This window comes from Nyctereutes procyonoides, unplaced genomic scaffold (assembly GCF_905146905.1).
Source record: "Nyctereutes procyonoides isolate TBG_1078 unplaced genomic scaffold, NYPRO_anot_genome, whole genome shotgun sequence".
Lineage (NCBI taxonomy): Eukaryota > Metazoa > Chordata > Mammalia > Carnivora > Canidae > Nyctereutes > Nyctereutes procyonoides.
In genome coordinates this window covers 6,578,542-6,604,829 of record NW_026575135.1, presented here as the reverse complement: position 1 = coordinate 6,604,829, position 26,288 = coordinate 6,578,542, and the positions used below count along the sequence as shown (strand labels likewise).

At 44.9% G+C, this 26,288-nt stretch overlaps 1 protein-coding gene and 1 pseudogene across 6 annotated transcripts in view; one reads left to right on the top strand and one right to left on the bottom strand.

Annotated features, from left to right (window-relative positions):
- CUNH9orf43 (chromosome unknown C9orf43 homolog) overlaps nt 1-26,288 on the top strand; it is a 38,796-nt gene that overhangs the window by 351 nt on the left and 12,157 nt on the right. The window contains exons 2-16 of one of the 6 annotated variants that reach the window (XM_055301695.1): nt 36-1,979; nt 3,374-3,573; nt 3,676-3,826; nt 7,668-7,746; nt 9,987-10,087; nt 11,816-11,882; nt 12,636-12,799; nt 13,479-13,629; nt 14,217-14,277; nt 14,567-14,634; nt 14,749-14,775; nt 14,864-14,951; nt 17,438-17,517; nt 18,442-18,508; nt 18,718-19,301. In XM_055301695.1, the coding sequence (XP_055157670.1) occupies nt 1,951-1,979; nt 3,374-3,573; nt 3,676-3,826; nt 7,668-7,746; nt 9,987-10,087; nt 11,816-11,882; nt 12,636-12,799; nt 13,479-13,629; nt 14,217-14,277; nt 14,567-14,634; nt 14,749-14,775; nt 14,864-14,951; nt 17,438-17,517; nt 18,442-18,508; nt 18,718-18,965 (1,581 nt within the window). In that variant the 5' untranslated portion in view covers nt 36-1,950 and the 3' untranslated portion in view covers nt 18,966-19,301. Of the gene's footprint in view, nt 1-35; nt 3,574-3,675; nt 3,827-7,667; nt 7,747-9,986; nt 10,088-11,815; nt 11,883-12,635; nt 12,800-13,478; nt 13,630-14,057; nt 14,278-14,566; nt 14,635-14,748; nt 14,776-14,863; nt 14,952-17,437; nt 17,518-18,441; nt 18,509-18,717; nt 19,302-26,288 lie in introns of those variants that run through there. The other 5 variants (XM_055301692.1, XM_055301693.1, XM_055301696.1 and 2 more) reach the window with 5 other exon arrangements.
- LOC129494733 (cyclin-dependent kinases regulatory subunit 2-like) lies at nt 24,302-24,756 on the bottom strand (annotated as a pseudogene).

The following is a 26,288-nucleotide window of genomic DNA, read 5'->3' as shown; positions in this document are numbered from 1 at the left end:
AAAAAAAAAAAAAAATTTTTTTTTTTTTTTTCCAGTTCTGCGGGACCTGCTGTCGGTCTTGGAGCTCTTCACCCCTCCCAGCTTTGCCATAAGCGCAGTACGGAGAATCGTCGCCTGGAAGTGTTGCACGCAAACTCCTTTGCGGGCGCAGCGCTAAGGCTGGGGACGTAGACGCGGGCGGGGCTCGCCCTCGGGCCTGGGTTCGGGCCGCCCGGGAGGAGAGCGCGGCCTTGCGTTCCCTCAGAGCCAAACCCTCTGAGCGTTCTGTGTTGTCTTTTACTTCGTTGACTTGTGCATAATACGTCTTTCCCAGTCGCAGGCATCATTAGCGTGGTTCTGCAGTGGCTTTTAGGTTGCATCATTGCATAGAAATTATTCTCATTCTCCCTGAGCTCGAATGCCTTTTTTTCCCCCCTTAAAATGTGCTGTCTTCTATCACCCTTAATTTTCCTTTTTTTAAAAAATATATTTTTAAATTTATTCATGAGAAACAGAGAGAGGCAGAGACACATGCCGAGGGAGAAGCAGGCTCCGTGCAGGGAGCACGATGCCGGACTCGATCCAGGGTCTCCAGGATCATGCCCTGGGCCCAAGGCAGGCTAAACCGCTGAGCCACCTGGGCTGTCTTTAATTTACTTATTTTGAGTAATTTTCTTTTCTTTTCTTTTCTTTTCTTTTCTTTTCTTTTCTTTTCTTTTCTTTTCTTTTCTTTTCTTTTCTTTTCTTTCAAGATTTTACTTGTTTATTCATGAGAGGCAGAGACATAAAGGGAGAAACAGGCTCCCTGCAAGAGGCTGGTGCTGTGGGACTCCATCCCAGGCCCGGAGGGATCACCATCTGAGCCAAAGGCTGATGCTCAACCACTGAGCCCCCTCAGGCATCCCTATTTTGAGTAATTTCTACCGAACGTCAGGCTGGAGCTCATGACCACAGAGTCATGATCAAGAGTCACATGCTCTACCGCCTGAGCCAACTGGGTGGGCATCCCAGTTTTCCAACTTTTTTTTTTTAATTTTTTTTTATTTATTTATGATAGTCACACACACACACACACAGAGAGAGAGAGAGAGGCAGAGACATAGGCAGAGGGAGAAGCAGGCTCCATGCACCGGGAGCCCGATGTGGGATTCGATCCCGGGTATCCAGGATCGCGCCCTGGGCCAAAGGCAGGCGCTAAATTGCTGCGCCACCCAGGGATCCCCCAGTTTTCCAACTTTTGACAGAGACATGAGTACAGAGAAATACTTCCCTATTAGGAGAAAAACACCAGCAAACGTGATGATAAAGGGCAACTGGAACTGGATTAGTTAGAGATTATAGGGTTTGGTGGGGAAACTCTCCATTTGGATGTAACAGGCCTGGTTTAAAGATACCAGGAGGCTCTCAGCTCCAATTGCTGTATAGTTGGAACTGTGAGTCGTGATGTCATATATTTTGATCTTTAAGAGGAACCAGAAATCTGAACACCGTGGACTATCTCTACTTAAAAAAAAAAAAAAAGAAGATTCAAAGTGCAGGCCAAACAAAACAAGTCATAGGGCAGCTGTGATGCCATGCCAATGCTGCGCTATCTTTGGTCTAATTTATAAGCTCTTGAGAACAAGGACTTATTTTGTTCATTACTGTTCTCTATGCCTGTTACAGTTCCCATCACATACATGGTAGTCAGTAAATGTGTTGGATAAAAGGAAGAAGAAATGGATACTGTCCGTAAAAAGTTATTAGGAACAAAAAAGTTATTAGGGATCAGGTGGTAGTGATTGCCTAAAATATTTCTAGAGAGAGAAAGATGATACTGTTTGTTGATCCCATATTATATATCATACATAAAAATACATTATTTCTCTTAATGCTTCTATAATCCTATTTAGGGATTTCTCTTCCCCTCTTTATATGAGGAAACAAGTTGAGAGAGTTGAAGTCCCTTGCCTACGACCATACAGCCAGTAAATGAAAAGCCAGAGGCCTCTGATATGTCTGTAAGTCTACTGATTTGGTGCTTGAGCAAACCCATTGGTTTCTGCTGGGTATTTTTTTTTTAAGATTTTATTTATTTATTCATGAGAATATACAGAGAGGAGAGAGAGAGAGAGGCAGAGACACAGGCAGAGGGAGAAGCAGGCTCCATGCAGGGAGCCTGACATGGGATTCGATCCCAGGTCTCCAGGATCAGGTCCTGGGCTGTAGGCGGCACTAAACCGCTGAGCCACCAGGGCTGCCCTCTGCTGGGTATTTTAGCTGCCTGTATGAGAATGGGAACATATTGAAAAATGAAGCATGTTTTCCAAAGGTTATGAGCCCATCTAAAGCCATCTCAGGCACTTCTGTGATTATATTCTGATTTGATAGGACTTTTTGGAGATGGGTGGTGTCTTCTCCCCAATGGCTAATTAAGGGGAAAAGGAAAGGATGCCAATACTTATTTTGAATTATGTGCCAGACCCTGTAATATCCATTAACTAATTTTTGTAATGACCCCGTGAAACAGGCTTATCCTCATTTTGCAGATGAGGAACCTGTAGCTCAGATTGCTTAAGTCCCAGGTTACTCAGCTAACTGGCCAAGTGGGAGACTTTATGAAGTCAATCTGTTCCAAAAACTCTTGCCACTCTACTTCATGCTGAGATGTTTTCATACTTCCTTGTTACCCAGTCTTTTAAAAATTTTGCTTATAATGTAGTCAAATATTGTGTTATAATATAGTGATGCAACAATTCTATATATTTCTCAGCAATCATCCCAATAAATATATTCTTAGTCCCTATCACCTATTACACGCTTACCACCCCCTCACCTCCCCTGTGGTGACCAGTTTGTTCTGTATAGTTAAGAGTCTGTTTTCTGGCTTGTGTCTTTTCTCTCTCTCTCATTTTATATCTTAAATTCCACATGAGTGAGATCATATGATATTTGTCTTCTCTCTGTCTGACTTATTTCACTTAGCATTATACCCTCTAGCTCCATTCATGTTGTTGCAAATGGTAAGAGTTCTTTCTTTTTAATGGCTGAGTAGCTTGTTACCCAATTTTTTTTTCTTTAAAGATTTTATTTATTTGAGAGAGAGGTAGTGAGAGAGAGCATGAGCAGGGAGGAGAGGGAGAAGCGATCACCCTGCGAGCAGGGAGCCCGATGTGGAGCTCCATCTGAGGACCCTGGGATCATGACCTGAGCTTAACTGACAGGCACGTAACCGACTGAACCAACTGAGCCACCCAGGCACCCCAGCTTGTTACCCAATTCTTAATTATCCTGTGATCATCATTTATGTGTATAGGTTCAATAGAAATATTTTATGCTTTGAGACCAAATTAAGATCTGGACTGCATGGCTAATGTATTATATGCTCTTAATTGTGTGGTGGTTGTTTCTTTAGAGGGCTAGAAAGCTGCAAGATTGGCTTTTGTCCTAAACCGTTTGTAGCTATGCATTTGCCAGATGAGAGTCAGTGGGATGAAACCACCTGCAAGTTGGCTATTTGTCAGCATCCACAGTGCTGGGCAACGATCCGCCGGATTGAGAGGGGCCACCCTCGAATCCTGGGCACCCCCCGCAAAACAACTATCGATGATGAAGGTGAATTAGTCAGCCCTGCTTCTTCCTTACAATGTCCTTGAATTATTTCTGTTTGGGTCCTTTTTGACATACCACATGTTTTCTTCTGGTCTATTTTCTCAGACAAACTCCCGATGCTCACCATTGTAAACGTGTCAGATTCCTGCATACGGGCCAAGAGACTTGCTCATCATCATTTATCAGGATTTACCTTTACCAAACCTCCCTCTTTATTGTCTCCTGGTTCAAAGGTTCCCTCCAAATTTCAAGGCAGGTAAATTATCATGGAATCCTCTTTTATGAGCCTCCTATCTCAAAATTCTGGCTTGACTTCTTTCACCCATGTAGCAGACTTTGACCAGTTCAGTTAGAGAAATGGAATTAGGTAGTGGTAAAGCATTATTTGTGTTGTAGGAGTTAAAATAGCGGTGTGTTACTTTGCTAGGGTCATCCTAACAAAGTACCCTAGACTGTGTGGCTTAAACAACAGAAATTTAGTTTTTCACAGTCTAACGGCTAGAAGTCCAAGATTAAGGTGTTGATAGTTGTTTTCTGGTGAACCGTTTCTCCTTGCCTTGTAGGTGACCATTTTCTCCCTATGTCTTAACATGGTTTTCCTTCTGTGTGTCTTTGTCCTAATTTCCTTCCTTCCTTTTTTTTCCTCTCCCTTTTTTCTCTTTTCTTTTCTTTCATTTTATTTATTTGAGAGAGAGAGAGAGAGCTGTGCCAGAGAGCCGTGCCATTTATTTGAGAGACAGAGTGCATGTGCCAGAGGAAAAGCACAGGCCTTGGGAGGCGCAGAGGGAGAAGCAGACTCCCCACCGAGCAGGGAGCCCAGTGGACATTGGGCCCAGGACCTGAGCCGAAGGCCCACGCTTAACTGACTGAGCCATACAGGCGTGAAACTTTTTTTTTTTTTATGATAGAGAGAGAATGAGAGAGAGAGAGGCAGAGACACAGGCAGAGGGAGAAGCAGGCTCCATGCACCGGGAGCCCGACGTGGGACTCGATCCCGGGTCTCCAGGATCGCGCCCTGGGCCAAAGGCAGGCGCTATACCGCTGCGCCACCCAGGGATCCCACAGGCGTGAAACTTTAATTAAGTTTTAAATTTTAATTCCAGTATAATTAACACAGTGTTATATTAATTTCAGGTGTAGGACATAGTGATTCAACCATTCTCTATGTTAGTGCTCGTCATGATAAGTGAACTCTTAATCCCTTAATTTCCTCTTCCTCTTCTTCTTTTTTTTTTTTTAAAGATTTTATTTATTCATGAGAGACACAGAGAAAGGGGCAGAGACACAGGCAGAGGGAGAAGCAGGCCCCATGCAGGGAGCCCGATGTGGGACTCCATCCCGGGTCTCCAGGATCAGGCCCTGGACTGAAGGCGGTGCTAAACTGCTGAGCCACCCGGGCTGCCCTAATTTCCTCTTCTTAATAATAGCATGAGTCATATTGGATTAGGACCTATCTACCTCTCTGTGTGACTTCATTTTACCTTAATTACCTCCTTAAAGACCCCATCTCCAACTACTGAGGGGCTCAAATTGTGAGGTATTGAGGGTTAGGACTGAAAGTAAGAATTTGGGGGGCACAGCTCAGTCCACTGCAGGGGGTATCTCATCAGCCTCTGCAGGTTATCAGAACACTGTGTCTACACACACGGTCTTTCTTATCTTTTATTTTTAGGCGTGAAACTATTTGTAAGCTCTTTTTTTTTAAAAAAAATTTTTATTTATGATCGTCACAGAGAGAGAGAGAGAGGCAGAGGCATAGGCATAGGCAAAGGGAGAAGCAGGCTCCATGCACCGGGAGCCCGACGTGGGATTCGATCCTGGGTCTCCAGGATCGCGCCCTGAGCCAAAGGCAGGCGCCAAACCGCTGCGCCACCCAGGGATCCCTATTTGTAAGCTCTTGAAGGCAAAAGCAGTGATCTTCTTTTGAATCTCCTACAAAGCCTAGGTGCCTAGTTAGTGCTCATTGATAGGGGAAGCTAAGGGACAGGGATCTGCAGAAAACTGAGACTTATAACATTTGGAACCCCTGTGGTTTGGAACCAAAGCACACCTAGCGGCCCCTTGTTCCTTTCTCCTGTTTAATGTAAGCAGCCCTTAGTGGTTTCCGTTAGACTAAAGACAGTATGAGAAAGGTTCTGGTTCTCTAGGACTTGAACCTTGGGAAGAAGGTGGCTTCTCCCAGTCAGGGCCTACGAAGGCAAAGATCATGACATCACTCGTGTAGTCACTCATTGAATTCACAAATGTAGTTTGGTGGGGACCATTGGCTGGGTTCTGGGGATTCAGTGGCAATTAAGATACAGTCTTTACCCCTAAAGGGCTTGCAGCCTAGCTGGGGAGGCAGAGAGGGGCACTCCCAGATGCATGGAAGCACATGGGAAGGGTTCCTCACCCAGGGCACTATAGTTTGTGCAGATGGCACTTGTGTCTGTACCTGAAATTCCAGCAGTCTGGTGAAGTGGGGGTTGCAGGTGGGAGGTGGCCACGAAGATAGTTCTAGACTATGGAAATAACATATGCAAAGGCCTGGAGGCAAGAGGAAGGTCTTCAGGTATCAGGAGAAGAGCTCACTGAATGTGAAACAGAGCAGGAATGGGAGAGTGGTCAGAGATGAAGCTAAGGGAGCTGGAGTAAAAAGCAGTGGCCTAAGAGAGTGAATCATACACATCCTGATTCTGTTAGTTTCACTGTCCTTTGAAGACTTTCACCTTGGGGAGTAGGAGTAAAGGAATTAATGATCACATGTTCAGCCACCCTTGATGTGCTAGCAAAGAAAGAAATATTTACATGCATTTCTGCAACATTTTCTGTGGTAGATTTAAGATGTCTTGCTGCAAATTCCTTGACACTCCTCTCCTTGAGAAATGGCGTCTGTCCCCTCCACTTGAATCTGGCAGGCTTCATGACTGCTTTGAGCAATAGATAGGAAAGAAGAGACGCTGGGCCAGTTTCTAGTCCCAGGCCTTAAGGAACAGGCAGTTTCTTCTGTTTCTTAAAATACTCTGGTAGCCCTGAGCTGCCACGGGGAAGTTCAAATACCCTTAGCCTGCCCTACTGGAGGGTGTATGGTTAGATGCTCCAGTTGATGCTCCTGGATCCAGCCTTCCAGTCCTTTCCTCTAAAGAACCAGATTTGAGAGTAAAGCCATCTTGGACTCACTAGACCAGCCTGTCCCTTCAGCTGAACACCACCAAGTAACTACTACTGATCACATGGGAAGAATCATCTACCTAAGCCCAAACCAAATTCCTGACCCACACAATTGTGAGATGTAATTAAATGGTTGTGGTTTTAAGTCACTACGATTTTGGTAGTTTGTTATACAGCAATTTGTAATGGGAGCATCCTCTTGGCATACTTCTTTTGTGTTTTGTTTTCCTTTTTTTCTCACAGTGTCAATGTACCTTGTTGCAATGCCCCCATACTACTAAAGAAAACAAGTGTCTTTTCTTTGTTCCCAAAGTGCTCTTATATTCAAACAAAGAGAAACTTAACTGACAATCAGACCCTCCTGTGTTGATAAGATAAAGTGTTAAAAAGCTAACAACTTGCTTCTAAAGGAAGATAAGATTTAGCAGAAGTACCCTGTTTTAGAGGAGCATTGTCTTGAGTGTAATTGCTTCCACCTTGCTCTTTTGCTCTTGCTAACATTGAACTAAATTTAACCTTTTCAAAGATGCGTGGTATTCAGGGGTGCCTGGGTGGTTCTGTCCCTTAAGCGGCTGCCTTCAGTTCAGGTCATGATCTCGGGTCCTGGGTTGAGCCCTGCATCCTGAGATTGAGCCCCGCATCCGGCTCTATGCTAAGTGGGGAGCCTACTTCTCCCTCTCCCTCTGCCATTGCACCTGCTTGGGCCCTGTCTCTTAAATGAATAAATAACAACAACAAAAAAGCAATGGCCTACATCACAATGTCTGTTTTGGAGGTGTTCCAGAACAAACACATACAACTTAAGGAAATGAGGAGACCCTACATTAATTTGTTAAGTATTAACCCTCAGGTTTTCTGCGGATAAGCAGAAGGCTTTTCCTCATAGCACTATCATCCCAGTAAGTCTTTTGTGTCCCTATATCATATTTGGAAACTCATTTTTTTAGGCCTCAGAAGGATTTACCTGACAAAGATGTAATCGGCGATACTGATAGATCTCCTAAAGTAAATCACAGATTAACAAAGGTACTTCCTCAGCATTTTCTCTTTACTAGTGGGAATAAAATATCTGTCTCTATTTAACATTAAGGGTGACTATAATCCAAATAATGGCAATGATAACTAATATTAGGCCCTTAAGTGCTGGTCTGCAGAGATGCCTATACTTATTATATAGTTTCCAGAAATCCCAGACACCAGTGGGATTGATTTTTGGCTGTTTGGCATGGGTAAGACTTTCCTGTCTGTATCCTACATAGAGCATGTTCAGCTACCCTATCATCTTATAATATGGGGAAATTAGAATGCTGGAATGTCACACCTAAAATGGGCCTTCAGGTCATCTACTTTGACAACTGTCAAACTTTTTATTATTTTATTTTTTATTTATTTTTTAAAAGATTTTATTTATTTATTCATGGGAGACAGAGAGAAAGAGAGAGAGAGAGAGAGAGAGGCAGAGACACAGGCAGAGGGAGAAGCAGGCTCCATGCAGGGAGCCTGACATGGGACTCATCCTGGGTCTCTAGGATCCTGCCCTGGGCTGAAGGCGGTGCTAAACCACTGAGACACCAGGGCTGCCCGACTGTCAAACTTTTTAAACTATGACCTACAGTAAGAAATACATTTTGCAACAAAAGAGCATAAAACAATCCTTACCCTAATTATGAGCAATCTACTCTGCTATTTTCTGTCCTATTTTACTTTTTTTTTTGAGAGGGAGAGAGAGCAGAATTGCAAGTGAGGGGAGGGACGGGGGAGGAGAGAGGGAGAATCTTAAGCAGGCTCCATGTTCAGCGTGGAGCCTGATTTGGGGCTTGATCCCGTGACCCAGAGATCATGACCTGAGCTGAAATCAAGAGTTGGATGCTTAACCAATTGAACCACCCAGGAGCCCCTTTATTCTGTATTACTTTTAAGCAATTTGGCTGCAATTCACAAAATTTGATTTCATGACCTATGAATTAGTTGCAATTGCAGTCGAAGAACATTACCATCGTCCATCTCACATGTCTTGCAGTGGAGGAAACTGAGGCCCAGATAAGGAAGTGATTTGCTAAAGCACCTAGTTAGAGGCAGAGCTTAATTAGAGTTTGGGAAGAAAAATCTTTCTACATATCTACAATGAAGAGAGATTTACTCTTCTTTGCAATCTTTAATGGGATGCCTTTTATTTTTTTCAAGAGATACTTCACCTTTCACTGTCATGGGGTGGAGAGTGTAAGGGATAGAGAGAGGGTGGGAGGGTTTGAATGGATGAATGAACAGATCACTCTCCTCTTTGACTTCTTTAGAACAGGGGTCTAGACTCAATTTGTTTTAAGTTAATGATTTGAATAGTTAGTACATGCACATGGTTCAGAATTCAAAAAGCATAAAAAGGGCGTACAGACTTACTAGAAGTCTCCCCTAGCCTCCCAAGCCAGTCAGTTCCTTTTCATAGGACAACCAACAACTCTATTTTTAAAAATTTACTTATTTGAGAGACAGAGAAAGAGAGAAAGCTAGTATGTGAGCAGGGGGAAAGGCAGAGGGGGAGAGAGTGTTAAGCCGACTCCCCACTGAGCTTGGAGCCCTACACAGGGCTCAATCCCAGGACCCTGAAATCATGACCTTAGCCGAAATCAAGATTTGGCTGTTTGACTGAGCCACTGAGGTACTCCACAACCCTATTTTTAATAGGTTTTTTCCCCCCTTCCTGTATCCTACCAGGGGTATGGACAAGATGGTTTATAAGGTTTCCTTAGTACCACTGTTCTAATATCCTAAATGGCTGAACGTGAAAAGTGTTGTGACCTTACCTTTTAGGCAGATGTCTCTAATCATAGACAGGCTATAAAAGCAGAAAACTTGCTTCTGTCTCTACCAATTCCCTCCCTGTCCTCAAATTGTATTGTGTTACCTGCAAGGGATCTAAGTGTTTGGAATGGAGTAGGTGGAATGAGTAGTGTTCCCTCAGGTAAGCCCCAAGTTACTCCTTTAGAGGTATGGGGTGGGGAGTTGCTCAGTGCCACCCTAATGTCACAGGGAGGTGGGGGGTAAGACTCTTTACTGAAAGTGTTCACTCTTGTAGACACCTGTACTGCTGTCAGGTTTCTCGAGGAATTGTTACGAAGACAGTATGGGGAAGAGAAATATCTTTTTGTTGTCTTCTGCACTACCTGACCCTTTTCATTAGCATGATAATTCAGTTTTTAGGCCTGCCCTGAATACTAGCAGGAGCTGGCACCTTTTAGCCATCCATAGGCTTTACATCTTTCTCTTAGCTTTCAGTGCTGAATTTGAATGAGACACAACTTCCCAGCCCTCAAGATGTTAGAAATATGGTTGTAATCTGGATCCCAGAACAACCAGAGAAGCAGATGAGGTGAGTATTGTGTCCAGAACTTGGGAGCCTCCCAGCCTTCTATTCTGCCCTTTGCAGGCCTCCTATCTGTCATCTCCTTTTTAGCCACCTCACTGCCAGTGACAGGAGGCCAACTAGAGAAGGTTATGGTCTCTTGTACTTGCCTCTTGCTCCACTGTGGTTCTATTTAATGCACTTTCCACTTCCTGTGGTGAGGCTTCTCTACATCAGTCCTACGTGGCAGTAAATAGCATGCACGACTGGGCCTGTGTATTGTGAGGTCTAAGAAACAGATACTTCCTGACTATCAGTTTTTCTTTTCTTATTTTATTTTATTTTACTTATTTTTTCTTTTTTTTTAAAGATTTTATTTATTTGAGAAAGTGAGAGATAGCAAAGGGGGAGGGGCAGAGGGAGAGAGAGAGAGAGAGAAAGAGAGAGAGAAAGAGAGAGAGGCAGACTCCCCACTGAGCAGGGAGCCTGACACGGGGCTGATCCCTGGAACCTGGGATCATGACTTGAGCTGAAGGCAGATGCTTAACTGACTGAGCCATGCAGGCAGCCCTTCTCAGTTTTTATTATTAGCCATCCCCAGCTAGTGAAAACATTTTCAGTGAAGCATGTGACTCTTTGGTCTCAGCTACAAGGCCTGGCACAGTGGCACAAAATAAATAGCATGTTGGGGATCCCTAGGTGACTCAGTGGTTTAGTGCTGCCTTCAGCCCAGGGCATGATCCTGGAGTCCCGGGATCAAGTCTCACGTTGAGCTCCCTGCATGGAGCCTGCTTCTCCCTCTGCCTGTGTCTCTGCCTCTCTCTTTCTCTCTCTCTGCCTTTCATGAACAAATAAATAAAATATTAAAAAAAATGAAATAGCATGTAGAACTTGTGTACAAAGCAGAAGGATTTGGCCAAGGCCCAAAGGCTTGCTAATACTGATAATCTTTAGAAGAAAGTGTTTGGCTTTTCTCTAATAAATGCTGAGGCTTTCAGGTTCTGTTAAGTGACCAGATATGACATGTTTTAAGAATTTCTTATTTTATTTTTTAATGATCCTATCAGCGCTTCTGCATATATGCATTTGTGTGTATGTATATGATGTAAACAAACAAACAAACAAAAAATACCCCTAATGGTATATTTCCTTTCATGTAAAAAGAAGCCCAGAGGTGGGTTGGCCAGGTCTAGTGCATTAGCTCCATGTGGTCATCAGAAACTGGCTCTCTGGTCATCATCCTTAGTCCATGACTTTCATTTTCTCATGGGGTATCTCATGGGGTCTTTTAAGATCTAAGTTGACTGCTAGAGCTCCAGCCATCATATCCATGTTCCAGGCAAGGAGGTGGAAGATGACAGAGCAAAAAATACTTGAGCATCTCCTCTGTGCCAAGCAGTAAAGAATCTAGTGAAGAAACAAATAGACTTGCTCCCTGTCCTCCTAGAGTCTTGTGATGGTGGTAGGGGGTGGGGTTGGGGGTTCTCAGGCCTTATAATGTCACCAGACTTAAGTATATAATTACTAATTTGGATTAATGCTTTGAAGGCAAATAACTGGATTGTATGAGAGAATAGTAGGGCACCTAATGTAGACGTGAGATTAGGTCTTCTTTTTCCGAAGCTTCTGGGCAGTTGGTTCCTCTAGGCTTCCAACCAGCCATCTTTGGGTACTGAATAGAGGATAGAAATCTTCAAATATCCTCGGTGCTTCTGTTTGAGAGGTCTGGGAATAAGCTGTGGTTATTCTTTCAAGTCCAGCTGAGAAGAAGCATGTTGTTCCCAGCCAGGACTGGAGGAAGGGAAGAATGAAATCTACAGTGGTAAGTTGGATATATTGGCCAAACCTTTATGAGACTAGACTGTAGAGTTTTGTCTTGTTTTTCCTTTCTGGTGCCTTCCCCTTTCCCCCATTCTTATTAAATAAAAGTTGCCAAAGAAAACCCCATTTAAGGAATAATTATCAAAGCATTTTCTGTTCAGAGACTCTCTTCCCTACCTCCTCCCTGTAGGAAGGTGAAAGGCATCTTGAAGAAAAGTTAGGAGGAAGTGTTGGGTATTCGGGGGTAGTTTTTGACTAACTAAAGACAAATTCCCAGTATGATAGAAGGAGAGCTTCAGTGGACTAGAGGTTACAATGGCCTGGGGGTTCTCATCTCATGCCACCAATTATGGGTAAATATAGCCTTGGGTAAGTCACAGAACCAGAAGGTTGCTACATCTGCTACCGTAGTGTCTCGGTCCACTTTGTTCATTGCTGAATCCCCAGTGCCAGTCCTGTACCTGGCACATAGTTGGTCAATAAATATCTATTCAGTTTGCTCAGTGAATGAATTAATAACCCTTTTGGGAGAAAACCAGAAACAATTAATCCTTGTGACCTGAATTCAACAATCGGGTGGGGAGCCAGAGAGGGAAAAATACGGTGGCCTTCATGGTGCAGAGGATGGGGAGCTGCTGGAGCGGGTCTGGAAACAGGGAGCTTGGTGTGCCAGGGTTTTGTTTGGGAGGCCCGGATGTTGACCGGAAGGAGTGGCACTCAAGAGAGTACTTCATTACCATTTTTGCTTTTCTAGAAAGACAGTTTTCTCTATGAAAAGCAGAAAACAGAAACACAGCTGGGACCTCTGGGGATGATTGTGCCCCCTCCGTCGCCAGTAAACTTTTTTGAGCAACTAAGTACAGAGTCCATACCTTCCTGGAACCAGTTTGACATAGTCCCTCAGGATCTACTGAAGGAGTGAGTATCTCTGAAGCCTGGGGGAGAGCCAGAGTACCTGCTCTTCTCTGAAGCAGCGAAGGCATGAAGAAGCATGCTCTTTCTGAGGAGGGAAGGGAGAAAATTGTCCTGCCTGCTTGTTCAGTGAGTTCTGAGATTTACGAATGTACAGTAATCACCGCCAATTATCAAGTACTTAGCACTTGTCAGTCTCTGCCTGTTCTCTTATTTGAACCTCCATGAGGCACTATTACTCTCTTTTTCTTCCTATTTTTAAAGTAAGCTGTACATTCAACGTGGGGCTCGAACTCACGACTCTGAGATCAAGCGTTGCACGCTTCACCGACTGAGGTGGCCAGGTGCCTCCACTCTCTCTTCTTCATGGATGAGTTATGGATAAGTGAGAGGCAGAGAGGAATGTGGCTCGGGGTGAGACAGCCTTTGGATTTCATATTGAAACATCCTGGTTTTGATACTTTATTGAGCATATTTATGCTTCGTTCCCTCATTTGCAAAATGGGGATAAGAAGGCCTGTCCTGATGAGTTGGAAGGTGTTACCTGATGAGTGCCTGTTGGCATAGGCTTTTTCAGGCCCAGAGTAGAAATTTATTCAAATTTGGAGCCCTTTTCATCCCTTTTTTCCTCAGCCATGCTCACCAAGAGGAACTGTTGCTGACTGGCTGTCTCTGTCCCCTTCAGCCTCTTGCCCAATGAAGGGAAAACCATGCCTTCTCTGGAGATGAAGACACAATTGGCCATGATGAAGAAGAAACCACCCCTGGAAAAGAGCCGACCCGACAGTGCCATTTCTGCTAAGATGTTTTTATCTGTACACCGTCTCACCCTGCAGGTGAGAGCTAGGGAGCCTTGAAGAAATGTCTAGGTCCAAATCCAAACTCATTGGTCTTCAAGGCTGGAAGAGGTTTTTTGTTATTTTATTTTATTTTATTTTATTTTAATTTAATTTAATTTAATTTATTTTTTTCATTCATTCATGAGAGACACAGAGATAGAAGCAGAAGGAGAAGCAGGCTCCATGCAGGGAGCTTGATGTGGGACTCCTTCCCGAGTCTCTGGGATCATGACCTGAGCTGAAGGCAGACGCTCAACCGCTGAGCCACCCAGGCATCCCAAGGCTGGAAGAGTTGACTTTCTCTTTCTTCTTATTTCTCTCCACCTTTCCACACTGGACCTAAGCCCCACAGAAGGACTGGGCTATATGTAGGTGAAAGCCAGTGCATGGGGAGGGGTTTGAGGAATGTTCCGTTTCTTCCGCAGTTTGTTCCCTGCCCTGTTTCCTCTCGCCAGAGCCCAGGTACGAGGCTGGTTGCACTGGGTTCTCAAACAGTGCTTGTCGGCTGGGTACCTGCATGTGAGGGGTATGTTTTGGGAAAAGGAAGCACCTTCAGTAGAGCTTTTCTTCTTTTTTATCTCCAGAGACCAGCATTGAGATATCCTAAACATTTGAATAAATTCTATTATAACCTAAACACAGAAGGTAGGTTTTCTTGGTGCCACCAGATCCTCTGGCCCTGTCCCCCCTCAGCCCACAGTTCTCATACTTGGTCTTGCTCCCAATTTGATGTTTGTGGCCATAGTCACATAGGATCATGTGTAGAACTGAGGAAACTGCGGATTCAGGAAGCAGCCCCCAACCCTCCCCATCACAAATGGCTCGGTTCTGATAGAGGATGTCCCCATTGTGGAGCAGGGCCCAGCAAGCAGCCCCCCGGGAAAGCTGGGAGCTGTCAGGGAGAAGAGGATTGAGCTGGGGCTCTGGTCACCAGGTCACAAGAAGCAGCAGTGGCAGCAGAAGCAGCTGCAGCAGAAGTTGAAAACACCACCTAGGAGACAGGTAGAGTGGCTGTGAGGGAAGCCCTAGGACTGGCTGGGACTGGGCCGAGGGGAGCAGCCTGAACTGGAAAGTGGTGCACGAGGTGCGAGTCTCCTGTTCTCTGTCTGGTTCTAGATACAGAGAGTTCCTGTCAGCTTGCAGGTACTGACTTCCTTCTTTCAGACTCTTTGTGAAATGTTTTCTTCACTTCCGAAGGGCCTAATTCAGTTCCTCCTCATATGGGTTTCAGGAGGCCAAAAAGAAACCCAAGAGTGATCCAGAGAGCCAGGACATTTTGCACAAATGTTCAGGTGCCGTGGCTTATGGTCCACGCTATGGTAAGGAGAATATGGGCTTGGGAGGGATGGAATCTCAGGACGTAGCTGAGGGCAGGAAAAGCTGAACATGTCTGTTATTTTCGGACCCGCCTTTGTTAGGCATTCAGAATTCTCGGAACGTTCTGGCTTGGCTGGGCTACCGTGCATCATCCTTCTATCAAATATTTACTAAGGAAGCAGGCTGGGCCAGATGTCTGCTTCGTGTGAGCATTCAAGAGAGGACCATGAGCATGAGTCAGAGTCATTTTTCCTCAGGTCTTTAGGAAAAGCAGAGTGGTTTGAGAAGGAAGAGCAAGCAATGAGTCAGAACAGAGCCAGGGCTCCTGACTAGCCCCAAGAGGGTTCTAAGGAAGCGGAATCCAGCCTCAGCACCCCCCCCTTCCCAGCCACAAATCAGTCCCTGGAGGCTCAGGTTGAGATCAGCACATTAGACCCTTCCAGGAGGCAGGTGGCCAATTCTTGACAGGTGATCCTTTTCCTCTGCTGAAGACCTGAATAGGTAGCTCTCCTTTTTGGAATCCTTATCACATGTCTGAGCTGAAGGATATACTTACCCTGGTCCCTCTGATGTTGCTCAGTTGGAGTGCAGAAAAAAGAAAGGGAGTGAGAATCCCCCTAAACCTTAGGAGCTGCTTTAGCCTTGCTCAGATTGGACCTTGCTGACTACTTCCTTGTCAGAATTGGCTCTCCCCTACCTCCCTGGGGCAGTGGGAGGGCTCAGGTAAGATGTTCCCTCAGAAGGGTGTTCCTCTCTCAGTTTGTTTCCCATCCTACTGGGCCCTCAGATGCCAACAGTGGCCCCTACCTGCAGATTCAAGAAGCTTCCTGACCTTCATATGGGAGGTAGACAAAACCAGAGCTGTGGCCCATCATGGGGCTGACGGGTCCAAGGTTAGCACCCCATCCCGGGTGGTCAGCACATCCCTGAATTCATTCAGGTGCCTTTCATTTCCTCTTCCTGATGTCTACAATAGGAGCAGATTTGCTTGGGTGACGGAGGTGCCTTTTTGAAATATGTTCTTGGAACAGTGGCCTGGTTGAGAAAAGCCTTATGGAAGAGTTGATTTTTGCGTTGGATCTTGGATGTGTGAGAGTCTTCCTGATACAGAGGAGAATCCCAGAAGTGGGAATAGACTGTGCAGATGTACCTGGGCTGTGCAGGGAACACAGTGGTCCCTCGTGGCTGTGGGTTATGTAAGAGGCCATGGTAAAAAGGTCAGGCTGAAGAGGTAGGCAGGAGCTTGTAGAGCTGCTAAGACGTTTGACTATGGTCATGGTGTTCTACTGTGACTGCATATTGAAATCAACTAAGGAGCTTTCTTTCTTTCCTTTTTCTTTTCCTTTTTTTTTTTTTCAGAGAGAGAGAGAGAGGGCGCATGAGTGGGGGCAAGAGGAAGAGGGAGAGAGAATCCTTTTTTTTTTTACAGAACTTTGATTTTTTTATTTTATTTTATTTATTTATGATAGTCACAGAGAGAGAGAGAGAGAGAGAGAGAGAGAGAGAGAGAGAGGCAGAGACACAGGCAGAGGGAGAAGCAGGCTCCATGCACCGGGAGCCCGACATGGGATTCGATCCCGGGTCTCCAGGATCGCGCCCTGGGCCAAAGGCAGGCGCCAAACCGCTGCGCCACCCAGGGATCCCGGGAGAGAGAATCCTAAGCAGGTTCCATGCTCCAGCGCAGAGCCTGACATGGGGCTCGATCTCATGACCCTGAGATTATGACCTGAGCCCAAATCAAGAGTCAGATGCTTAACCGACTGAGCCACTCAGTTGCCCTAACTGAGGAGCTTTTAAAACCCAGATACCCAGGATGTACTCCAGGCCTATTAAATCAGAAGTTCTATTGTTGGGACCCAGGCCTCAGTGTTTTCTAGAACTCCCAGTACTTTGAGTGTGCAGTTGAGGTAAAAACCAGTGCTGGTAGGGAGCCAACGGAAGTGTTCAACAAGGGAGTTCCTCAGTGGGCTTTGCTTTTTTGCATAATTCCTCTGGTGGCAGCTTGGGAGATGTTCCTTTAGAGAAAGGGAATTGAGAAAGGAGAGGATGAACGCTTTTAGGGACTAGTTGGGGAGACAGCCGATGCAGAAGAATCAGAGAACTAGAACTTTTTGAAGAGAGGGGTTCCATTTTCAGAAGCCAGTATGGGGACTAGGGTTGGTGCCAGAAGGTCAGAGGAATCTTCATAAACTGAAAACATAGGGTCAGGCTTCTTTTGCGGCTAGGGTGTGCAGATACCTGCCCCTTAGGTTTCTTGGAGGAACCCTAAATCGTTTTTGTACACTTGACCTAATTCTGTAGTAGATGTGGTCACAGTCCGAGGTGAACCAAGTCACAAAAGGCACTCAGAGGCCAAACTCCTCACCTCCTCTAACCTGTCTTGTCCTAGATGAGGAGTCACTTGTAGGCTAGGGGGTCAACTAGAAACCCAACAACGGGATATGAAATACGGATAAGAAGATAATTGAATTGACTTTGTGGTCACTAGGTCACAGAACTCTACTGGGTCGGAAAAGTGACAAAAAGCAGCCACAGCAGATGAAGTCAGAAGGACCCACCTTGAGACAGGTAGAAGTACTGGAACCATTGTGCCTGGGCCCTGTTTCAGTTATCTATTACTGTATAACCCACCACCTCAAAGCTGAAACCACAGTGGTTGGTTGTTTCTCAGGATTCTGAGGGCTGATTGGACAGTTTTTCTGGTGTTGTTTGATGTCACTCATGCAGGCACCTTCAGCTGGCAGCTGGGGTGGGGCTGTTAGCCAGATTGCCTTAGTTCTCTTCTGTGAGGTCTCTCTCTCTCTCTCTCTCTCTCTTTTTTTAAAATTTTTATCTATTTATGATAGTCATACACACACACAGAGAGAGAGAGAGAGAGAGAGAGAGAGAGAGAGAGAGAGAGAGGCAGAGACACAGGCAGAAGCAGGCTCCATGCACCGGGAGCCTCACGTGGGATTCGATCCCGGGTCTCCAGGATCGCGCCCTGGGCCAAAGGCAGGCGCTAAACCGCTGTGCCACCCAGGGATCCCACTGTGAGGTCTCTTTATTGTGGTTTGTTTGGGCTTCTTGACAGTATGGTAATCTCAAAAGCACTTTCTCGAGAGATGGGGCTGGACCTGGAACAGTGTCACTTCTGTTGTATTTTATTGGTCCAAAAGAAAAAAAATCACAAGTCCAACCCAGATTCGAGAGAAAATGGACTCCATCTCTTGGTGGGAGGAACAGCATGCACCTTCCAGGTTGGCCACCACCCCTGGAGGAGTCACTTGTAGGCTAGGCTTTCCCCAGTAGACAGCTGGCACTGGGACAAAGTGGGTTCTGGCTTCATCCAGTCAGCCTGGAGGGCAAAGAATTTGTGAGACAAGCCTCTCTCTTTAGTCTCAGGAGGTGGCAATTTGTCCTGTCCTCGATGTTAATTTTTTTTCCAAGAAAAGCATATTTTAGAAAAACCTTTTCTTGATTCAAATTTCCTTACACTTTAATGAATTACAGGATTCCAAAAGGAGACCACAGGTGGAATACTCTGAGAATTATCCGGATTCCTTTCCTGATAAGGATGGTAAGTTACTAGGGTGGAGGAACCTTAGTAAGTCACTTAGGCCAGGGGGAACTGAACCTGTGTTGACAAGGATGGTTTACCTCCCTGGAGGCCATAGTCCTCATCCCTCAGAATGGTCCTAAAGACACCTAGCCCTTCCTTTTCTGTCCTTCATTTGTCACAGTTGGGAGAAGCTTACAGGTACAGTTAATGGCTGGGTCTACTTTTAGATCCTGAGTTATCCAAGACAGAACCCTCTAAAAAGGACATCAGTGCTCAGAAGGCGGTCGTGCTGGCATCCCAAGGGAGGAGCCCAGAATCCCTTTCAGACAGCACATCTAGAAGAAGTTGGCGTCCTGAGCTCAAACTGCTGAGGATTCTTCAGGCCACTGATGATGAGGATGAGGAGGACCAACTCTCTGGGTCACAGAGTGCAGAGTCTTTCAAGACTTCACAGGGCAGCCTGACTCCAGATTAGGATGCTTTGAATCCTGAGGACCCCAACCTTGGACATAAGAGCAGAAAAGAGAGAGGACTTCTGCTCCCTGGAGCCTTTACCAGGGCCTGACTGCAGGGATTCGGCTTTCTTCATTCACTTCTCCTTCCCTCTAAAATAAGTGAGGGAGAAAAAGCCTCACCCTTTTTAAACGTAGATTATTTCTCTTTCATTGGGGACAGAATAATTTTAGTAATTAAACAAAACTGCTAATTAAGGAAAAGCCTCATTCTGTTTCTGCGAGGAGGGGAGAGTTGTTTCTGTAGATCTGCTTTCTGGGTCACTTTTATCCCCACTCTGAAGCTCTAAAAGGTTTCCAGTTACAGGAGGATGTATTTTGGGGCACCTGGCTAGCTCATTCTATAGAGTGTGTGAGTCTTGATCTCAAGGTTGTGAGTTTGAGCCTCACATTCAGAATAGAAATTACCAAAAAAAATAAAAAATAAAAAAAAGGAGGGGGGAAGATGAGTTTGGTCTGTGGGAACCCCTACTATGTGTCTGTCTTTTCCTCTCATTCCCTGGAAATGGTTTCTTTTAGGGTTGGCACCCAATGATCGTTATCAAATAACATTTGAATTAACCCAAGAGAGTCTAAAGCTCCAGCTTTTCAGTGACTGAGTCTGTGGGAATGTTTTGGTGATGCTCATAAAGACTCAGAATTTCAGAGTCTCAGGGGACCTTGAATTTGGTTTTTGGAAGGATTTTTTTTTTAATGTTTTTGTCCTTAAAGTTTTTTTTTTAAAGATTTTATTTATTCATGAGAGAGAGAGAGAGAGAGAGAGAGAGAGGCAGAGACACAGGCAGAGGGAGAAGTAGGCTTCATGCAGGGAGCCTGACGTGGGACTCGATCCTGGGACTCCAGGATCATGCCCTGGGCCGAAGGCAGGCACTAAACTGCTGAGCCACCCAGGGATCCCCTGTCCTTAAAGTTTTTAATAGAGAAAAATTTCAAAACTTTTGAAATTCAAGAGAATAATATAATGGAACTCTCAGTACGCAGAATGTTAGTTGCGGGCAGTGAAAGCCCTTGCCCTGTGCCCTTGGCCTGTGAGCTGTGGTCAGGGCAGCTGGAGCCAGTTATTCTCTCCAGCTCTGCACCCAGGGTCAAGTCCTCCCATCCGTGGGAGGTGGCTGGAAGAAGAGAGCCCTGGCTGTTGGTGGTACTCATTAGCACTCAGCCTCAGCCCCCAGTAGTTGGGGGTAGGATGAGAAATGATGACATCTTGTCCCTCTTGACCAGCTGTCTGTCTGGGAGCTGGGGGAGGGAGCCCTGTGTTTTTGGGCAGCAGCAATCTGGGGTAGTTGAAATTGGGGTGGGAAAAGCGGAAACATAGCTCTAAAGTCATACAGCACAGACTCAGTTCCTACTGAGCTCTTGTAGATTTTCTTAAACAGTTTGCTGTATGCTGTTAGGGTCATTTTCAGAGACATAACTTTTTTTATTTTTTCATTTTTAAAAAGATTTTATTTATTCATGAGAGACACAGAGACATAGGTGGAGGGAGAAGCAACCTCCCTGTCGGGAGCCTGATATGGAACTCAATCCCAGGACCCTGGGATCACTACTCGAGCCAAAGGCAGATGCTCAACTGCTGAGACATAAACATTTTTTAAAAAAGATTTCATTTATTTATTCATGAGAGAGAGAGACAGAGACACAGTCAGAGGGAGAAGTAGGCTCCATGCAGGGAGCCTGTTGTGGGACTCGGTCCCGGGTTTCTAGGATCACACCCTTGGCTGACAGCGGCGCTAAACCACTAAGTCACCAGGGCTGCCCGATAAACATTTTTAAAAATAATTTTCACTGGGCAACAGTCTGTGAATGTCTCACACTTTTGTTGGAAGTGGAACTCAGGACTGGGTCTGACATCCTTTCCCCCCCCCCCCTTAAGATTTATCTATTTTAGTGAGAGAGCACACAAGCAAGGGGAGGGGCAGAAGGAGAGGGAGAGAATCCCAAGCAGTCTGCTCACTCCAGTGGGGCTCTATCCCACAACCCTGAGCTCATGACCTGAGCCGAAATCAAGTGTCGGTCACTCAACTGACTGAGACCCCCAGGCACCCCCTGAGATCTTTTTATAAGAGAAACCTATCCCTCATCAATTACTTGGTTCCACTAAGTACAGTTTGTACAAGAAAGGCATTAAATGTTAACTCTTTTTTTAACGTTGTCTCCAAACAGACCAAATTAGAAAGTTAAAACTGCTGCCTACTCATTCCTCTCTTCCAAGCCAAATCAAAATTACATGACATCATTTGTGTTACTAGACTGAACTATACTTAGCTGAATCTTCATAATAAGAGGAGTCCAAGAATCCAAGAGGTGTTATGTGGGCTGTTTTTCTGCAAATAATTATTTCTCAAACGTACATTATATTGCAGAATGACTTGTGTGGATTAACTTGAAAATTACACCTTTTTTCAACATCTTAGCCTTCCCTCAGACCTGTCCACTCAAGCAAACTCGATTTCCAGTGGTCAGTAGTGAGGTTGAGGACAGGGCAGGGCTGAGCTTTCATTTGGTCATTTTATCTGAAGACTCAGAAGAGAAATTCTATTAACCAATTCAACTATTAGTCAAGCAACTCTCAGAAATTGGCAGATTCTTTTCAGTTTTGTTGATGAGCACAAAGTTACCTTTTGAATCATGACACATTTTGAATGAGAAGATGCTTGCTGTTTGAACACTGGCCTTTGCTTCTGTTTTCAAAGGGAGGAAAAACTATTTGCGGGCTGAAACTTGTTTCACCTTTGTTACACCAATCCCTCAGATCACAAACAGAATTTAGGGCAATATAGGGCAGCCCTGGTGGCTCAGCAGTTTGGCGCCGCCTGCAGCCTGGGGCGTGATCCTGGAGACCCAGGATGGAGTCCCACCTCGAGCTCCCTGCATGGAGCCTGCTTCTCCCTCTCCCTCTGCCTGTGTCTCTGCCTCTCTCTATGAATAAATAAATAAAATCTTAAAAAAAAAATTTAGGGCAATATAATCTGCACACCACATTACAATTTTCAAGCAGTTCATACCCACTATTTTGGTTGGTTCTCTGGCCAAATCTATAGATAGATGGGGATTGTCTCCATTTTATAGATTAGAAAACAGGCTCAGAATCCAGGGCTGATGAGAACTCATTTGGGGCTTCGAGAACCAAAAAAAAAAAAAAAAAAAAAAAAAAAAAAAGCATTCTTTAAGACACTTTGCTATGATCTGTTGAAAATTCTCTCAATGAATATACAGATCTACAATGATTACAATATGAGTGGCATCTCTGGAGTTGGTCCAAAACCTTCATCCCAGGACCTGATGGCCTTGCTGGAGAGATAAAGTCATTTAACAGAAATCCAAGGCCAGCAAGGGAAGGGGGCTGGGCTTAGAATCTGGGTCCTTGCTCTTCTCATCCACTGAACTCTGATGCTTCTCTAATTCCCTCTCTTTAATGCACAGCAGAGCCTGGGACAGTCTTTATCAGAAAGGAAGGATGAGATCACGTAGAAAAGAATTGACTGAGAGGAAAGAGCCCTCACGAGCACTTTGGGTTAGCCTCTCCATGTTCTGAGAGAAGAGGAGCCAGGTAACTGTTGCTAACTGCCACTTCCCCACTATCTGGGCCATAGGAATCAGGAGAATGAAGGCCCAACAGCCCAGGAAGCTCTAGCTAGAATTGCTTGGAGATTACTTTATGCATTTAAGCAGACAAGAGGTCTTAAGACTTAGTTGGAATATGGTCCTAGGATCCTTATAAAAGACACTGGCTCTTTTCTTCTTTTCTGTGTTCTTTGCGATTTCTACTAGTGGTGGGCCACTTTGGGTCACCATGTTTTCTGAGCACATTTCCAATGACACCTAGCCTGGTTTGACCTGTGCCTAAAAGCAGTCAGTGAGTCTTCAGGCAGTCTGTGTCTACACTTTCCTCCTTGCAGGGCCAGCAATTTCCTTTGTTTTGGTATTGGTCCTGACATCTGGGGTAACAGACTCTGTTCTTCATTGTGGGTTACAGTAAGCTCCCTTTGATGGGAGAGAGTCAGGGTTTCAACCAGGGTAGCAGTGACCCTTAAAGAAAATCTGTTTATTCAAATATGCCTAAAGGAATTGTTTGCTAAATTATTTTTTTAAAAGATTTTATTTATTTATTTGACACAGAGAGAGCATGAGAGAGCACCAGCAGAGGGTAGTGGCAGGCAGAGGGAGAGGGAGAAGCAGACTCCCCACTGAGGGAGCCGGACATGGGGCTTGATCCCAGGACCCCAAGATTATGACCTGAGCTGAAGACAGAGGCTTACTGACTGAGCCACCCAGGTGCCCCTTGTTTGCTGAATTAAAGACACAAATACCTCTGACTGTTAGATAAGAATGATTAGAGGTCCTTTGGAATCTAGAGAAGTCTGGGGAAGATTTTCTAAATTGTTTCTTTCAGTTGTCAGAAGGTACCAGGGTATGAAATTATTTTGTCCTTCTGTTTATATGTTTATCTAACCAATACTGAATACCTATTCTATGTTAATTGACCCTTAGTTTGTCTTGATAGAGATATGAAAAGTTCTAGGGAGATGAAGAATCATTCCCTGGAAGCTAGCTAGAATTTTTTTTTTGATCACTTGACAAAGCTGTTTGGGACCACTAGGTGGTGATATTACATTGTGAAAATGATACTCTGAAGCCTGGCGGCCTCTGAGGCCACAGTTTACACAGCCAAAGACATGTCCTTGTGAGTAAATGGAGAAAAAACTCCACATTTCACCAGTGAGATAGATGATCCAATTTAAATGCTCTGACGAATGAATTCATCTTTGAACAGTTTAGAATGTCATTGGAAGAACTCATTCAAGAGTTCTGGATAAATCCTGGGATGTGCCCACAGTTCTAGGATTTGGGGAAATCGGGAGCTATTGATGGTCCTGACAGTCATCAGTTGGGCAGAAATTGAGGGAGGCAGCATTTGATAGGTAGAAATACCAAAAATTATTGGAGGCTCTTATGCTGATTTGCAGCTCCTAAATTTATCTTGATCAGATTTTTAATTTTTTTAATTTATTTTATTTTTTTAAAATACAACATATAAACTTTATTTAACAAAAGTAACAAAGTCACACAGGCACTTATATTAAGAGAAAAACTGACTAGAAGAAATTTATCTTGAACATCTTATAGTAACCTACTTGCAGTTGCATTTAACTGCACTCTGTTGCTGTGAAGAATACAGCTCATGCACAGGTATGGATCAACAATTTGTACATTTTTCGAGTATTCACTGAAATACTACCTTACATACACATACACGTTAAATTTGAAAAAGATTTAATTGACGATCCCCAGAAAGACTTCATTTTTGTTGCTCTTTTGGAAGAGGTCATCTAAAGAGAAGAATATGCGGTTCTGGCTCATGAATCATGTAATGAACCCAGCCTAGACTCTGTTGGACACCAAGTCTCCTCCACTCCTCTTCAGACATCAGATAGGTTTTCAGTACTTGTTTGGAAAGTTCTCTGGGGGAGTGGCGCAGCAGTTTAGCGCTGCCTGCAGCCCGGGGCGTGATCCTGGAGACACTGGATCGAGTCCCACATCAGGCTCTCTGTATGATGCCTGCTTCTCCCTCTGCCTGTGTCTCTGCCTCTCTCTCTCTGTCTCTATGAATAAATAAATAAATAAATAAATAAATAAATAAATAAATATCTTTAAAAAAAAAAAAAAAGAAAGTTCTCTGGGTAACATGACATGCTGGTACTCATAGTGCTCATAGAAGTACTTGTCCGAGTAGCAGATCTACCTGTGGGCCATCCTGCAGGCAGTGGGAGCAACGGGGCGTGAAGAGTGGGCACAGCGGGCCACATGTCCACATCAGGCCGAGGCAACGACTCGACTGCCTTGATCAGAATTTTTAAGAAAAGATTTTATTTATTAGAGAGAGAGAGAAAGCATGTGCTGGGGAGAGGGGCAGAGGGAGAGGTAGAAGCAGATTCCCAACTGAGCAGGGAGCCCAATATGGGGACTCTATCCCAGGACCGTAGGACCATGACCTGAGCCGAAGGCAGCCACTTAACTGACTGAGCCACTCAGGCACCCCTATCTTGATCAGATTTTGCCTGTTTAAAAATTCAGGGAGGAGGGGCGCCTGGGTGGCTTAGATGGCTAAAGCATCTGCCTTTGGTTCTGTGTCACAATCCCCGGGTCCTGGGATCAAGCCCCACATGGGGCTCCCTGCCTAGTGGAGAGTCTGCTTCCCCCTCTCTCTCCGCTTCTGTCCCCTCCTTCTGCTGCTTGCCTTGCTTGTGTGCTCTCTCTCTCTCAAATAAATAAAATCTTTTTAAAAAAATTCAGGGAGGATGAAACCAATAAATTCAGATTTTTTTTTGACTCTCTTTTATATAAATTCAGATTTTTTTTGAGTCTCTTTTATTTCTAAGGATGGCCTGGTTTTGGAAGGAATCTACAAAAACAACACTCTCTCTTGGCCTCTGGATCAGACTCAACCCCTTTGCTTGTCTTACAAGCCTTGTAAGATAGGTCTGTGGCCTGGCGGGGCCCTGCTTGTCTCCCTCGCCCCAATTCCCCCCTCTTCTCCCTGGTGCTATGTGCTCTAGTCATGATTTTTTTCATCTGTTTTTTTTTTTTAAGATTTTATTTATTCGTGAGAGACACAGAGACACAGGGAGAGGGAGAAGCAGGCTCCATGCAGGGAGCCTGATGTGGGACTCGATCCCGGGTCTCCAGGATCACGCCCTGGGCTGAAGGCGGTGCTAAACCGCAGAGCCACCTGGGCTGCCCGTCATCTGGTTCTAATGAGTCATGTCCTCTCTTACCTTCGGGCTTTAAAAAAAACCTTTTTTTCCTATACTTTTCCTTCAACCTGTACAATTCTTTTCTTCCCTCTGTGCCTGACTACTTTCTACTCATTCTTTATTATTTAAAAGATTTTATTTATTCATGAGACACACAGAGAGAGAAGCAGAGACACAGGCAGAGGGAGAAGCAGGTTTTCTGTGGAAGCCTGATGTAGGACTCGATCCCAGGACCCCAGGATCATGCCCTGAGCTGAAGACAGACGCTCAACCACTGAGCCACCCAGGTGTCCCTCTACTCATTTGTTAGATGTCAGCTTACCTGTTACGTATTTGGGGAAGCTTTTTCTGACCACTGGCAGGGATGAGGTCCTCCTCTTTCACTTTCCCTCTCCCGGCCTCTGTGGAGTTCATGGCTTATGCCACCTTCCACAGCCAGACCATGAGTTCTGAGTGGCATTTGTCTTCAGCATGTACCTTCAGTACCTAGTTGAGTGCCTGGCACATTGGAAATGCTCAGTAATATATGCG